This window comes from Macaca thibetana, chromosome 3, assembly GCF_024542745.1.
Source record: "Macaca thibetana thibetana isolate TM-01 chromosome 3, ASM2454274v1, whole genome shotgun sequence".
Taxonomy (NCBI): domain Eukaryota; kingdom Metazoa; phylum Chordata; class Mammalia; order Primates; family Cercopithecidae; genus Macaca; species Macaca thibetana.
Window position 1 is genome coordinate 47,994,261 of NC_065580.1, and position 16,571 is coordinate 48,010,831.

General features: G+C 34.3%; 2 protein-coding genes across 5 annotated transcripts in view; one reads left to right on the forward strand and one right to left on the reverse strand.

The window, feature by feature from the left end:
* IMMP2L (inner mitochondrial membrane peptidase subunit 2) overlaps positions 1-16,571 on the forward strand; it is an 869,510-nt gene that overhangs the window by 411,532 nt on the left and 441,407 nt on the right. The gene's annotated exons all lie outside the window — the stretch shown is intronic.
* The window catches only part of LRRN3 (leucine rich repeat neuronal 3), a 33,885-nt gene continuing 28,645 nt past the window's right edge, over positions 11,332-16,571 (reverse strand). For both annotated transcript variants that reach the window (XM_050782654.1, XM_050782653.1), the window contains one exon: positions 11,332-14,359. In XM_050782654.1, coding sequence (XP_050638611.1) covers positions 11,863-14,001 — 2,139 coding nt within the window. In that variant the 5' untranslated portion in view covers positions 14,002-14,359 and the 3' untranslated portion in view covers positions 11,332-11,862. The remainder of the gene's footprint in view (positions 14,360-16,571) is intronic.

The following is a 16,571-nucleotide window of genomic DNA, read 5'->3' on the forward strand; positions in this document are numbered from 1 at the left end:
AAAAAAAAAAATTAGTAAGGTGACATATAAGCAACTGACCTATTTACTTCATAATGGTAATGTATGTTGGTCACATCATTGGGAGATTTGAGGACTGTAGGGGGATAACAGGGTGGGCAATGAGGTCATCTTTTATTCTGAGATAAGAGGTCTTTGATGATACCTTGAAAGTGTGGGCATCTCTAGTCTGGATTAAGAGTGAAATAGTGGAGTCAAGAGATAATATTATAAAGTTTGTCAAAGGCAGAATGACAGGCTTTTGTAAGAGTGTATTTGGGAGACAGGGAGAATGTGAGGCCCTCTTTTTTGTATGTTCTTGATTTTGTATAAAAAGCATATGTTATTTCTATAAAAAAATAAGTTATTAACATGTAAAAATTATTTCGTATTTTGAAATAGTATATTTTAAAAGAATAATGTGGCATCATGATGGTAATGTTGAGATTTCAAGTCAAGAACTTTGGAAGAGGTTTAATGTGAAAATTCCTTTCTGAAGCCAGAGTGTTTAAAGATCACAGGGTTAACTTTTCCCAACACAGTAAAAATCTTTATTGATAAGGCCCATCACTTCTAAGAAAGACACTCACAGCTCTTTGTTTGTTTTTTTTTTTTTTTTTTGAGACGGAGTCTCGCTCTGTCGCCCAGGCTGGAGTGCGGTGGCCGGATCTCAGCTCACTGCAAGCTCCGCCTCCCGGGTTCCCGCCATTCTCCTGCCTCAGCCTCCCGAGTAGCTGGAACTACAGGCGCCCGCCACCTCGCCCGGCTAGTTTTTTGTATTTTTTAGTAGAGACGGGGTTTTACCGTGTTAGCCAGGATGGTCTCGATCTCCTGACCTCGTGATCCGCCCGTCTCGGCCTCCCAAAGTGCTGGGATTACAGGCGTGAGCCACCGCGCCCGGCCTACTCACAGCTCTTTGATAGTGCTCACTTTGGAGGAGTGGAAAGACTCAATGGGATTGCAGATTCGTCTGAAAATACTTTTATTCAATTTCTCCTTCCTGTGACCAACCAATAATTCATCAAGGTAGGTTAGCATCACTTTTTTGACATCACAGAGTAGATATGGATAATAAATCAAATCCCAGTCATAATATGTATGAGAATATCTTATATCTTAAAAAGTACTTTATAGATATGTAATCAGAGTGTTATCATATTTAATTTTAGTTTCAAAATCAGGGGCCATTGGTCTCATAGATACTATGGTGTTTTATATCTTCTGGTTTCTGTAAAGCTAAAACTGGATTCATTTTTTTCCAGAATAAGATGACAATTTGTGCTGAGTTACTTACATATTCTCCCTGATAGTCTGAGTATTCACACTGAGACAGCTGGCCTGAGTAGTATAGCCTAGTATCGGGGTAGAATTCCCTTATCAGTAAAATGAAAATCACTCTGTTATATATATTTAGTAAACATTTTGTTTAAGAGGCTACCTGGCCCTTTTCTATTACTGATACATAGTGAAATGGGACAGATACATCTGTGGTGAGATGAAGTCCTCTTCACTAAATTAGGAGCTAGCATCAGGATATTAAAGAGGTCTTTTTAGAGTATACTCAGGTATGAGTATTTTAAATGTCATAGAAAGATGGATGTGATGTGCTTTTATCCTATTTATTTTTTGTTTAGAATTTTCTCCTTGGTTTCAGGTGAAAATCTCTGAAAAATTTTTAAAACAAAACATTGAAGGATTGAAAAATAACTATTTTCATAATGTATGTATCAGAGTTCCCCAAAACACTTTTGAGAAAATGTCATAGCAAAAATATCTCCAAATTTTATGTTTTTATAATGGAAGAGATAAGTTAATACTATAAAAATTCCTCCTCAAAATTGAGCTTTCAAAAATGCTTTGACATAGTGCAGTTTTTACTCTAATAATCCAAATTAGACTACCTTATATTAGATAATATTAATAAAACTTTGCTTCTTAGGAGAGCACAGTGATAAGAAACTATAGAAAATCTAGAATGGATATCTGATTTATGTGGATCAGTACATCTACAAATACTCTTAAAGTTGTTTTGAGTTCAGCGTCCCAATTGGAAACATAATAGAGAATATTTACAAAATATTATCTGAAGAAAATGATATGAAATCTAGGTAGTTAGAAGTATGTCTGGTGTTATATAAAATATAGTTTAAAGAAATTAGGCACAGTACTTTTTTTGGTTTTTCCTATATCTGTTTCTCTTTATACACTCGTTAAACTCTATGTTAACATATTTATGAAATTTCTGAAAAAGAAATACAATTGACACAGTGGAAATAGAACTAGGTCAATCTTAAAGACATCAACCACAATTTCACATTACATTTGGGCTTCTATGTATAAAATTACCCAGAATACTTAGGCTGTGTTTCATTTATTTGTCCTTTGGGGAGACAGTGGAAAGCTGGAGTGACATTTTGACCATCTACTAATTTCATGGGGGGTGTATTTTTAAAATGTCTGAAATTAGATATCCATCAAATACTGGACTGTAATAACTGAATATAAAGGGTGTTTGTTTCTGAGAGTACGCTTGTGAGGCTTTTTAGTATGTGTGTTTTCAGATTAGGGAAAGTTTAAGAGGGTGGAGTATAGAGTGTGCCTATGTCCATTTTCTTTTCTCTTTTATTTCCCACGTCTTCCCATATTTCTAACTCTGGAGGAAGCTGGGTGCTAGACTATATAGGGAGATAGGATTGAAATATGGCAAATGAATCTTTGTACCCTTATAAATTAATTCTGGTCTTTTAAATTTGTCATAGTCATTTTTTTCCCTAGGATACTGGTTTCTAACATGGTTAGCACAAAATAAAGTTTGATTTTTACCCACCTCCTGATTTTTCTTTCTGAAGCCAGCTCCTGCTTTGTCCTTCAGAACGGTCTCCCAGTTGCCTAGCACTCTTGTCATTACTAAAAATTTTCAGCTTATTAGTCTCTTCATGCCATTCCTAGTCTACCCTTAACATTTCTCTGCCCTCTAATTGGGATATTGTGTAAAGATTATCTTAGCTCTGAGTTAGAAGCCTTTCTGGACTATCTTACAATAACTGATAATGTTGTAACCCCCCAAATATGTATAATCTGTCCCCCTGCCTATCATGCTTTTAATTCCCTGAATTGTAATTGCCAGATTCATTTGTTGGTATTCACCTTTTCACTCTAAGTTTTAAGATGTCAGGAGATTTGTCTATTGCTGTCAGTGTTGAATCTCTAGTAGCTAATATTTTGTCTGGTACACAGTAGATCTTCAATAAATGGTGTGTGAATAAAGCATGGGCCACTCCTTGCTTCCCTGCTTAGAAACCTTGCTACTATTAGACCTGACCCTTGGAAGAAGCACTAACATACAATGAGTCATTAACATAACAACAACAGTAACAACAACTAAGCTTGGTCATATCATTTGGGATGAGAACATAGGTCAACATAGTGACTTTAGTACTCGTTGAATACTGAGGAGCTTCTTTATACATAAAAATATTTCTGCGTGTCAGTTTAATTCCATAGAATTTCATTAACCTAAGAAAGTCTTTTAAAGAACCACCTTTTTTCTTTCACTCGGACGTATAGATGATCAGCTTCCTCTATGAGTATCTATAGATTTTAATCACACAGATAAGTTTGATGGTGTCCAGTTTTTATTTAAACTCTTTGCTAACTCTTTTATCAATATGCAATCCATGTCACCTAAACTATATTAAATAATTTTGTTCTCTTGATCTACATTATACAATTTATAAAGTAGAACTCATAAGAACCCAAGATTTGCAATAGATTACATGTCAGTCAACAAAGCTAAGCATTATCAGCTCACAATGACATCTGACTCTCCAAGCTGTTGGTATTGATGTGGGTGGTGTTCTGAGTTTCCAGTGCCTATAGTGTCAGTAATCACAAGGATGGAAATGTTGAAGAGAAGTTTCTGTCTCCTCAAACTTCACTTTTTAAGCAGATGTACCTGCTAAGATTGAGTTACTGTGCATGATAAGTGTAATCGGAGAGTTGGCAAGCAGGTTAAATATAATTGACCATTCTATATTTTCCTATAATGGGACTGAGAAAGAGAAGAGCTTTGTAGATTGGGAATGTGAAGTAGATGCATGGAAATAATTGCAGAAAAATTCTTTTAAAAGTCCCTAGCCTTACATCTACTTGGAACTTGATGTATATTCTTATTTTAAAGGTTTTATTTATAAGAATGTGCATAGGGTTTCCTTTTTTGATAAACTAGTGTTCTTTGTCTTTGGCAAATAAGTAGTAACTGCAATTTGACAAATAAAGACTCTTTATCCCCATTTTCTGATGCAAAACTGAGATAGGAATATTATAAAAGAACATACTGATGGGGAGAGTTAGAAGATAATAGGAACAATTAATGAATCGAATGTTCTGTTGATGGATTTTTCCCTCTCCAGAAAATCACCTATTAGTTATTGTTGTGAGTTACGGCACGCTTATAAAGTTCCTGTTATTATTTCTCTTGGTATTGAGTCATTTGTTTTTTTTTTCTCTATGTTATTATTTTTGTTATAGTTAATATGCATTCATATGAACTATATGAATATATTCATATATATTCATTCATATATTTGTTCATATATATATTCATATAGTTCATATGTTTTCTTGGGGAAAAATACTGAAATACTTCTCTGAGACTGATATATAAAATTGGAATGTTAATGCTGAACTCAAAAAGAAATTTCATGAGGATCACATAAATTGGGTTGCAATTATATAATATACATATTTATATGTAATATATATTACATTATACTACAGAAAGAGATGTGCAGGCCTGCCTATCAGCATGCCTGTCATATTGTAAGATAGCAAATGTTCATTTTCCCACACCCCTTCTTTAGATCTGAAGTAGATTTCCTAAGAGCACAGCAAATTGTTAATCTGGCACATATTCACAATTTAGTGAATGTTTCCTTCTTTTCTTCCTTTCCTTTTTCCTTCCTTCCTAATCTGTAATCTTTCTACTCAAGTAAATATAAATGCATGTTTATCCAAATATAATGTTAATAATATGTTTATTATTTTCTATGCATGCATGTGTCAACAAAATATCTCAAGCGTTGCATTATCACTTTAGGACCGACCCTGGACTGCGGCACACATAATCCACTGGAAGGAAACCCTCATTCCCTTTAGCCTCACACAGTTATTTTTGTTGTGGTTCTTTTTTTGTTTTTTCACTGCAGTCACTTAATTCCTCTTGATTTGTGTGGAAAAGATGTTGTTTGTAGAAAGAAATGAATATTTTGTTTTCTACTTTTTATATATATTTTCTATATGCCATATCCGTGGTTACAAGAAATTTTTTTACACTCAAGGATTTGAATTGACTTGTTAGCATGATATACTTATATGAATTCATATATTTTATACGTAAATTTTTTTTAAATCTTGATAAAATAAGTGATTTAATATGAAAGTTCTATACTAGAATTTTGTTTCATTGATTTATTTACTAGGAAATACGGATAGGAAGGTAAGAGCTTTAAAGTTATTTTGGAGACATGATTTCTTGTTTTTTTATTGAATAGATGATTCTTCTCTGCAACCATTATTAAAGAGATGTTTACTAGAGGTATCTGACCTGAATCCCAGTTCTGATAATGAATTTCAATTTTATATCGTATTCTTTTGAAAGACCATTTGGGTATGTTTAGCTATATTGCTTTAATATTGATACCTTTATTGGTTTAAGAACTATTTCTGTCTTTACCAGCCTTGAGTCTAGTACCACAAATGACAGGGAGGTTCTTTTATTACACCGTGATTCTCTCAATGTGAGGATTAGGAGGGTTAATTTATGTCCCAAGCTCACTCCATTATTTGTTCCAGAGGCTGGTAAACATTACAAAGGAGTATCACAATTGGATTTTGAATCAATAACTTCAGACACTGAACCATATATTTTAATGAGAAGCTGGATTTTCCTTACAATAGTCAAATAATACTATTAGTTTCTTGGCGATATAGTAGAGTTAGAAAAGATAAATATAAACATACAAAGTACTGTGAGGTCTCCAAATGTTATAGTTCATCCTTCTAAAAGGCTTACTAAGGTCAACCACAATTCTTTTTGCTATGCTTTGTTACTCTGGGCCACTTCACAATAATTTTGAAATTATATATGATACTAGCTTTGAATGTATTACTTATTTGAACTATTCAGTTTGCTCCTAGAAAAAGTCCTATTGACGTATCTGTGAGGTGTTTACACCCTTAGTTGGTATATGCTCTATGGCATATTTCAAAAACGAGCTAGGAGCCTTCTGAGATGTATATACAGTGAACTAGAATAGGTAAATTGAAATCTCTGTAGGCTTGTCTATTTTTAGTATGAACAAAAAGGAATCACGTTCTATTTCATATGATGTCTTCTCACTTGAGAATTCTAAATGCATACTACTGAATTCATGAGCCTCCTGTGTATATTGTAAATGAAATGTTTAGGCCAAATTTTGGAAATAATCTATATTCTGCTGTAATATTCTTTTTAAAAGTTTTTCTCTTAATAATTTTTCTTAGAATTTGATATATGTTTTATGACTGCTAATATTAACTCTCGTTTTGCACTTTGCTCCTCTGTAAAAATAATATTTTTATTTTCCTTTAGAGGAATAACATAAAACTAGGCCATGGCCACTCTTAACACTCAAGTCCTTACTTTTCAAATGAACAGATAAAAGCAGTCACTATTGTGTGGCAACTGGAGTCAGTTCTGTCTTTTCCCAAAACTCCATGATACTCATTGTAGCCATTTCTAGACATGGCATTCCAATACAATGCTGTAGTTCTCCCAAGCAACGACCTAGTTATCTGTGCATTTATTAGAGTAAAATGATATTATAGAAGCGAAGCTGTAGTGAAAATATTAGCATCTGAAAAAGAAGATCATTGTAGTCTTTTCTGTTTAATTGATTGCAAAATATCCTTTCGGGATCCTTAAATATAGTAATATATAATGGTAGTAATAATATAATATATATAATATATAACATAGTAAATATAATGGTGACAACCATATTCTTCACAAACATTTTTACTTATTTGCTATAATGTCTTGGGAAATTTGAGGAAAAAGATTGGATAAAAGAAAATAGAGCCACAATTTAGTTACTATTCATTACTCCCTATCTCCTAGAAAATCAGCATTGTGATGAAGCCCAAGATACTATGTATAGTGACATATATAATTAGAATTATTTCCTCATATTTTTGATGGCTGTGAGATATGTTATTGAGGTTTTTTTCACTCCTTAATACATGCATACTTTTAAACATTTTAGTTGTTTTTATTTTTTGCTTTATTAGTTTCTGACACATTTTGGATTTTTCATCTAAAACATTAATCTCTGAAATTTTAAGATTATCCTTTATAGTTATTAGAGTATCTTGTAAAAGTTAATGTGTGGCCGGGCGCGGTGGCTCAAGCCTGTAATCCCAGCACTTTGGGAGGCCGAGGCGGGTGGATCACGAGGTCAGGAGATCGAGACTATCCTGGCTAACATGGTGAAACCCCGTCTCTACTAAAAATACAAAAAACTAGCCGGGCGTGGTGGCGGGCGCCTGTAGTCTCAGCTACTTGGGAGGCTGAGGCGGGAGAATGGCGTGAACCCGGGAGGCGGAGCTTGCAGTGAGCCGAGATCACGCCACTGCACTCCAGCCTGGGCGACAGAGCGAGACTCCGTCTCAAAAAAAAAAAAAAAAAAAAAAAAAAAAAAAAAAAAAAAAAAAAAAGTTAATGTGTATAGTTAAGTTGGTTCTCCTCCTTGTAAAGATATATATAGACATTTTGTCAGTGCTAGATAAACCTTTTTGAAATTCACTTCTCATTTTCTCTTTGAGTTTGAAATAGGGGTCACATAACAGTTATCCATGTTTTATGCATAGAAATAATTTATAGTAACTAAATGTGCCTTTTTTTGTTTGTTTGTTTTGTTTTGTTTTGAGACGGAGTCTCGCTCTGTTGCTAGGGTGGCATGCAGTGGTGTGATCTTGGCTCACTGCAATGCCGCCTCCCGGGTTCAAGTGATTCTCCTGCCTCAGGCTTTCAAGTAGCTGGGACTACAGGCATACGCCACCACACCCAGCTAATTTTTGTATATTTAGTAGAGACGGAGTTTCACTATGTTGGCCAGGATGTTCTCGATCTCTTGACCTTGTGATCCGCCCACCTCAACCTCCCAAAGTGTTGGGATTACAGGCTTGAGCCACCACACCCAGCCTAAATATGCCTCTTAATTTATCCAATCTAAGGATAGTATTAGGCTGTTTTCTGCAGATATACTGAATAAGATCAATATTATATTTGAAGCAAGCTTTTACATCAAAGTTGTGATAAGTAAAGCATTTTAGACCAAGGAAAAACCTTGTAGTTTTTCTGAGCATTATCATTTTGTGAAAGTATGAATGATTAAGGCTGGGACTTTACCAAATCACACAGTTAACATGTATTTGTGAAAATACTGATAAAGAAAATAAACCAGAATACAATCTAGTAGAATATAAGTTTTAGATGGTAGAAAATTTGTCCTGTTTCTCTTTTTCTCATGACTAATAGCCATACAATAAATGTTTATTGAATATGAACAAAAGATAATTAAATGAATAAACTAAGGAATTATTTTAAACTTATGCTTGTTTGTGTGTAGTTTTACTTAAACTTCCTTTGTCTAATTAGAATAAAAACTTTAGCACTAAAATAAGTATTAAATGACTAGTATATGTACCATAAATCTATGTCATTTCTTTCTTCGTAAAATGGTTGGCATATGTCTGCCAACCTGTTGCTGCTTAGCGTTACTGACAATTATATACATTATAAATTATATATTTGGTCTCACACTGTTTTTATATATTTTTGTATTCAATTGGGCATGCTTATTGTTAGAAAATCTTAATTTTATTTTGTACTATAAATTATAAAGTATGTAATTCTTCAAAAATTATTTTTGTGCCAAGGTGTTTTTCTCCATACAAGGTGAACAGATTAGGTGGCATTCATACAGCTGTAAACTTTAGAGTTTTATTTGTTATAGGTAAAGTTCTGTTTTGCCACAGGAGCATTCATATCATATCACAAAATTGCAAGTTAAATGCTTTGAGTACTTTGACCAATGCTTAGTTTTATGTGAGGATTAAGAGGTAACAGAGAGAGTATGAAACACTCTTCTCATTGAAGCAGATGTCTTTTCTCTCTCACTGGAAATTTATATTAAAATTTAATCAGATAAGTAAGTTCATGATTTGCCTTGAGCATCTGTATATTTTTGGTTGTAACAAAAATACTTCATTTTAGTGCTCACTGCTAGATGTCTATTGAGAATGCATATTTCATAACAAATTTTAAAAGAAATATGTAGATTAAAATGAATTCTCAGTGCTATGATATGTTTGTGATACTTCTTCAGGCACATAGGTTTCAAAGAAACATACAAGGTACATGCTTAAGTTGTTGCTGACCTACACTATGCCTGCATCCTAATAGGTTGTATTTCAGCTCCTATATTTTTGACAAATAGCTGAGCTCTGTAAAGCTCTGTTTGTGGTGCTGAAACCTCTCATGATGTATGAGCATGTCTGGCTGATAAATTCTAATGTCAGCCTCTGTGTGATAGTGAATCATCAGGTTGTAAAATTTGTGTTTGGGAAACACGTTGAATTCGCAAGTTTCATGTTTTGGTTGTGTTAAAATTAACTCAATTTGTCCTTTTGCTTTAAGAAGTTCATAACAATTGCCTTCTACACTGTCAAAAACAGCTAGGATTTAATTGGAAACTGTCAATGCTATCACAAAAGAAATGTCTAATATTAACAAATAAATTGATAGGACTACAGTGCTGAAAATGTTTATAGGCCAGTGGGATGTTGATATTATGCAGCAAGCCATTGTAAGAAAAGTTAAAAGTTGCTTATGAGCAGACACAATAGCAATTAACATGAAAGCTTTGTAACTTTGAGAGATAAACAATTTGCCTATAAAAACTGTGGTATTGTATTGTCTCAGAATGTTTGCTTTGTACACAAATACTTCTGTTTTTTCAGGACTGTGGGGGTTTGTTTGTAAAAATGATTGAAATCCTCAAAAATCTTAATTCTCTTTTTTTAAGTGAAATCCTTATATTCCCTATATAAGATTTTTAAATAACTGCTAATGTACTTGGCACTTCAATTCAATGATTTGTAATCTTTTAAGCTGTGGGTTTCAGGTGCCTTAAATATATTCTTAGAGGACTGGACTAAAAAATTAAATTCTTAATTTTTTCTTTTACTTTAAAATAGTTTTAGAAGCTTTTCCTTTAGTTAACATCATTCCTCTTAAATTTGTGGCAAACTCTGGAAGTATCTGAATTGTGTCATTTTTATATTGGGGTGAGCTAAATAAAAGAAATTTCAGAAAGTTGAACCTGTTAAACTTCTACTACTAATCCTGTATGTTTTAGGGTATAATTCTAAAATCTTAGTCTCGGACTGAAACATGCTGTTTCCTTGCCATGTTTCAATATAGTAAATTATTAAGTTATTTGCTTGTTATTTCAGTGAAGCTCCTTAACTGTTTTGAATCAGAGAGAGATTTGAAAATTATACCTAGAGCATAAGTCATAATGAAATTTGGCAATAGTTTCTGCAAAGCAAGCAGCCTAGACCATGCATGGTGGGTCATGCCTGTAATCCCAATACTTTGGGACACTGAGGTGGGTGGATCATGAGGCCAGGAGTTCAAGACCAGCCTGGCCAATATGGCAAAACTTCGTCTCTACTGAAAATACAAAAATTAGCCGGAGATTCAGTCGCATGCCTGTAATGCCAGCTACTTGGGAGGTTGAGGCAGGAGAATTGCTTGAACCTGGGAAGTGGATGCTGCAGTGAGTTGAGGTTTTGCCACTGCACTCCTGCCTGAGCAACAGAGGGAGACTCCGTCTCAAAAAAAAAAAAAAAAAAAAAGAAAAAACAGAAGCAAGCAGCCTAAAACTAAGCTACTGCCAATAATTAAAATAAGACTTTATGTTGCTCAGATACTGAATTTATATTGTCTCAACCTAATAATTTAATCTACTCCAAAAGCTACTTGTTAAAATCCTTAAGTGGATACATAATTTCCTAGAGTTTCTGTCAATAGTTAAAGGGTTAAATACAAATTATGATTGCCATTTGATATTGATTAAATGCTTTCTGAAATCCGTATTTGAGACTTTATAAAAATGTAGGCAATCCCATCACCCAAGGAAAGTGCCTTACTCTTAGCATTCCAAATTTCATTATAGAAAAACACCTTTTAAAAACTTTGTCATTTAAATGATATCTGATCAGATGATATTTCCCAGAAATTACTCTTTATTTAGAAACAAAACAAGACAAAAGCAATTGATTTTAATCCAAAATGTATTTTTCCTTATAAAAGAGGTCCACATACTCACTGTGTCTACTCTACAGAATTTGTCCATTTTATTACACCACGTGTCAAGTTTATCTGGTCACTGCAAAAACTCGTGGCTAATATGTGTAATACAACACAGGAGGAGGTATTGCTCAGTTCAACTACTCTTATATACTTAAAAAAAATACAGAAATGTTTTTGTCCACTTTAACTGTAGTCCAGACATAAAAGTTACATGAAAGTTTTAGAAAATGGAGTTATTTTATTTGGTTGCCACAGTACCCCTTGAAGCCAGTTACTTAAAATGCTGACGTTATACATATTTCCATTGGTCAGGAGCAGCATTGGTGAAGCTTAAACTTTTCTCTCAAAAGTAATCTTTCTTTACGTTGTTTTTTGTTTGTTTGTTTTGTTTTGTTTTTAACACAACTGCAGTCTTTAGCTTTTTTTTGTTCGTTTTTGAAGTAGGTTTAGTTGGTGGTTTTTACGACATTTGTTGGTAAACCTATAACAGTTGCTTTTACTTTCAATGATGTACTTTTTTCTTTTCGTGCTTCCCAGAGATTTATCAGAGGAGGATAAAGCTCACCTAATGCAAAAGTTGGTTTCTGTAAGTAATTCCTCACATAGCTATGTCCACCATCACAGTTCATTTCTTGAGAGAGGCAGCTGATAAGACATATCACACCAATAATCCCCAGAAGGCCTCCAAGACAGGCCATAAGTGTTGTACTATTACTCTTTTCATACTGTTTTTGATCAGGGTCCAAACCTTTGGTGGTGACATTTACACATTTTTTTCTGTTTTTCTGATAGATGGTGGGAATATCAATACAAATTTTATACTCAGTTGATGGGTTCAGATGAGTAAGATTATATACCTTGACATCAGATGGTATTCGAGCACTTTGCGCAGCATGAGAATTTTCAGTGTTGACAAAGGCTGTCCATTTAACACTAGATTTGAGAATTTTAGAACTTGCTTTCCAGGATACCAAAACTGAATTGGCCTGAATATCTCTTATTTTAATATTCAAAGAGCCATTGTTATCCTGTGGAAAAGATCCATCCACTTTGATCATGACAGACTTCAAGTCAGCGCCAACTAGGTTAGTTGCTATACAAGTATATAAACCCCCTTCTTTGGGAGTTATGCCATTTATTTCTAGTGTTCCTTCAGAATGGACATAGAGATTTTCTGTCAGGGTATTAGGCAAGAGTTTTTGACCAGAAGGTGTTATCCAGTAGATTTCAGGCTGTGGTTCTGCAGTAGCTCTACAGTGTAAGGAAACATAACTCCCAGCTTCTACATTTAGATTAGAAGGAAAGCTCTCAGGAGCTATAAGAGGGAGACAAATTTCCATCATGTCCCTGAAATGAACTTGCCGAACATTCTGACCTTGGAATTCAGGTGGGTCCACACAAAACAGTGAATCTGGCTCCATAAATCGAATGTTGGTTTTGTTCATATTAATCCAACGGATGACACAGTCACATCTGATGGGGTTACTGTGTATGCTGATTTCCTTGAGGTTTGGCAGAGACTCAATGGTACCATGGTACAGGGCACTGAGGGCGTTGCTGTTCAGCATGAGTGATTCCAGCTTGGGGAGTCTGAAAAATGCATTGGGGTGAATGTAAGACAATCTGGGGTTGTTAGTAGCTTCTATTTTTCTTAAATCTGGCAGGTTATCCACAGCAAGACTATCGATGGAAATCAGCTCAGGCATATTGTTTATCCCCAACTCTTTTAAGTGTAGCATATTGCTAAAATCACCCCTTCGTATTCTATTAATAGGATTTTTATTTAGATCCAAAAATTTGAGATTTACAACTTTTTGAAGAGCAACATGGGGTACTTTAATAAGCCTGTTGTCATAAAAGGAGATGCTTTCTAAGTTTTCAAGTCCAACCAAGGCATTATCTGGTATTTCTGTAAGGTTTATACCAGCTATGACCAGGCTGCGAAGATTGATAAGAGGCTTAAAGTTCATGTCTTTGATTCTGATAATTGGATTTTCCCCAATCATCAGAATCTCTAGATTTGGAAGAGCATCAAACCACTTACTGTTGATCATCTGCAATCTATTTGAATTGAGATGAAGTCGAAGAAGATTATGTAGGCCAATAAAGGCTCCAGGTGAAATTGCAGAAAGCAAGTTGTGATTAATATAGAGTTCTTGTAAGTTGCTCAGTTCTGACAGACATTTTTCAGGCAGTTCAGTAAGTTTGTTTTCCTCTAGGTACACAGAAAGGAGCTGAGGCGTCTTTTTTACATTAATATTGGTGACCGAAGATAAATTGTTTTGAGATAAATCCAGGCCAGTAAGGTTTACTGGAAAGTCTGTGGAGTATTCAATTTTTGCAATATTGTTAGTCTGCAGGAGCAGAATCTGTGTGTTAGCAGGCAATCTGGCTGGGAAAGTTAAAAGACCTAAATCATTACAGTCCACTGTAGATGCTTCCATATAAATGGATCTGGGTGTAAACCAAGGCCTGATTTCACACGTACATAACTGTGGACAATCCACTTTTTTATCTACAGCTTGTACTAGTGTAGTGATAGCTAGGCCGAGTAGCACATGAATTCGGAGTGGCATGTCCTTCATCTTAGCTTTCTTCTTCAGAAATGTAATGGGCCCTTAAGGATTCCACAGTCAGTGCTAGTAAGTTCAATAGGAGCTGATTGATAAGGAAGATACTTGCATTTGTCAAATGATGAATGCCATAGAACCACAAAGTTTTTCTTCACTGAAATAAGTGCCAGTGCCAAAATTGCATTGTCCAAAAATGTCATGCATATTGGAGAAGAGAAGGTTACTATTTTCTTAATGATATAATATTGATGTACTTTTTGAAGGTGGAGTATGTATAGATGGTCATAGGAGATTGAGTAATTCATTTATTTAGAAGTATAATATTCAAATCCCATGCTTGTTCAGTATGTGCAGGAATAGCAGCATGATGCTAAATGTAATAAAATGAAATATGAAAGAAAAAAGAGAACAATAATTAGTACAAATGAAAAATACCATAATTAATATCCATTAACTAATTATAATTATTTCATGTATAAATTTTATTTTTAGAGTTTAAGTACTTCAGTATGTCTTGGTGACTTTATCATTTTCATGACTGTCCTTGATAATTCTTGGCCCAGACATTGGGCAGGCTGAGAAATTTAATCTTTAAAAGGCTAAAGATTTATTATTATAATGAATATGTTTCCAGAAGTTTTCTGTTATTTCAAATCTTTACTTGTTTATACCTTGTAATTTTATTCATTATATTTTCATTAGCTTTGAAATTTAGTTACAGGGAAAAAAAGAAAACAACTTTTAAGTTTTTAAACTGTTGATGGCTTTTTTTTTTTTTTTTTTTTTGCTTTTTAGAGAGGCAAAATAAAAAGCCAATAAATAAATAATACTGTTCACTTATAACTAAATGAGTTAGACTGTGATTCAACAGGCTCCCAGGAGACAGGATTTAGAGACAAAAATTATAAAATGTTAAGTAAGCTAGATGTAGTGGTATTAGCTGTTTCCCATTTTCATTCATACTTCTCTCCATAGTCTTCTTTGCATAAAGTGACTTGAGTTTTGCAGTCTTCAGAGAAGATTAAGTTCAACTTGCTGTAGATGTACCTGTATGTTATCATTCTTAGCTAAAGTTCAGGAGATTAACATTTGGCTGTTTTATTTTTCCCTGAGAATAACTTACCTTCCATTACTAACAATGAAAAAACAATATTATTACATCACTGATATGGTTTGGCTGTGTCCCCGCCCAAATCTCATCTTAAGCTGTAACTCCGATAATTCCCATGTGTTGTGGGAGGGACCTGGTGGGACATAATTAAATCGTGGGGGCAGTTTCCCCCATGCTTGTGATAGTGAAATAAGTATCACGAGATCTGATGTTTTTATAGGGGAAACCCCTTTTGCTTGAGTCTCATTCTTTCCTGGCTGCCTCCATGTAAGATGTGCCTTTTCCCACCTGCCATGGTTGTGAGGCCTTCCCAGCCACGTGGAGCTGTGAGTCCATTAAATATCTTTTTCTTTGTATTACTCAGTCTTGGATATATCTCTATTAGTAGCATTAGAATGGACTAATACAATCAGTAACACAAAGACCTAGATATTTTTCTTTTAAATGGATACCAGTGTCTTTGAAATATAATCATTTCCAACACCAAGTTTCAAATTTGATATGTGGGGATCTTTCTTTTTCTCTATGTTTACCTCACCATCTGCCATTTTCCTGCAGGGAACCTTCTCCCTATTGATAGAGCTATGGTTGCATCACTCTGCCTGGAATAGTTCTTTCTTTGTTTTAAATTACTTTTTACTGTCTTTTCAAACCTGAGTTCAAGAATCTCCCCTCTGGGAAGTCTTTCATACAAGACTTTCATATAACCCCTCCCTCCAGATGTACTTAGCTGCCCCTCCACAGTGGTCCCATGGCTCCAGCACTTGCCTCTGTCAAGCATTTCCTTGATCCTTCCTTTCACCAGTCACTAATCTCCTTGAGAGCATGAGGCCTGCCTGACTTTGCATCCCATCTTCTGGGCATTATCATTATAATATAGTATACGTTCAAGAAATGTTTCGAATGAAACAATAAATTAATTTTATTAATAAAATCATTTATGCATCCTTTTACATATTAAGCAATTCAGTCTGCTTAATTTCTATCTGTTTTAATGTGTGTAAGTATATACTAACATCATATTTGTGTTACATACATTACTAAAATCCAGAGACTAAAATTCAGGCTAGTACAAAGGAATGTTAGACTTTAAGAGAAAAGTTAATCTATTGTATCTGTGCTTTATTATTTAATTTATCCGGTCAACATTTATTGAGCACTTTCTACATGCCAATTATTGGGTTAATAGCTAGAATAAAAAAGATGACTTAGATATGGTTGATTCCTTTAGTAAACTTTCAGTCTGGAGGGGAAACAGAAGTAAACAGATGGTTACAATTCCATATGCATGCTCATTTGGGAGCATATACCCCTCTGAATAAAACGAAAATAGAAAATAGAAATCTGTTGCTCCTTTATGTCCAGAATGAAAGAAAAACCTAGGTACAAAGTCCAGTTGCATTTCTGTATGTTTCCATAAATCACTTAGCTGAGAATGGAGAAACCATTACTTCTGTCAATTAATTGGTTA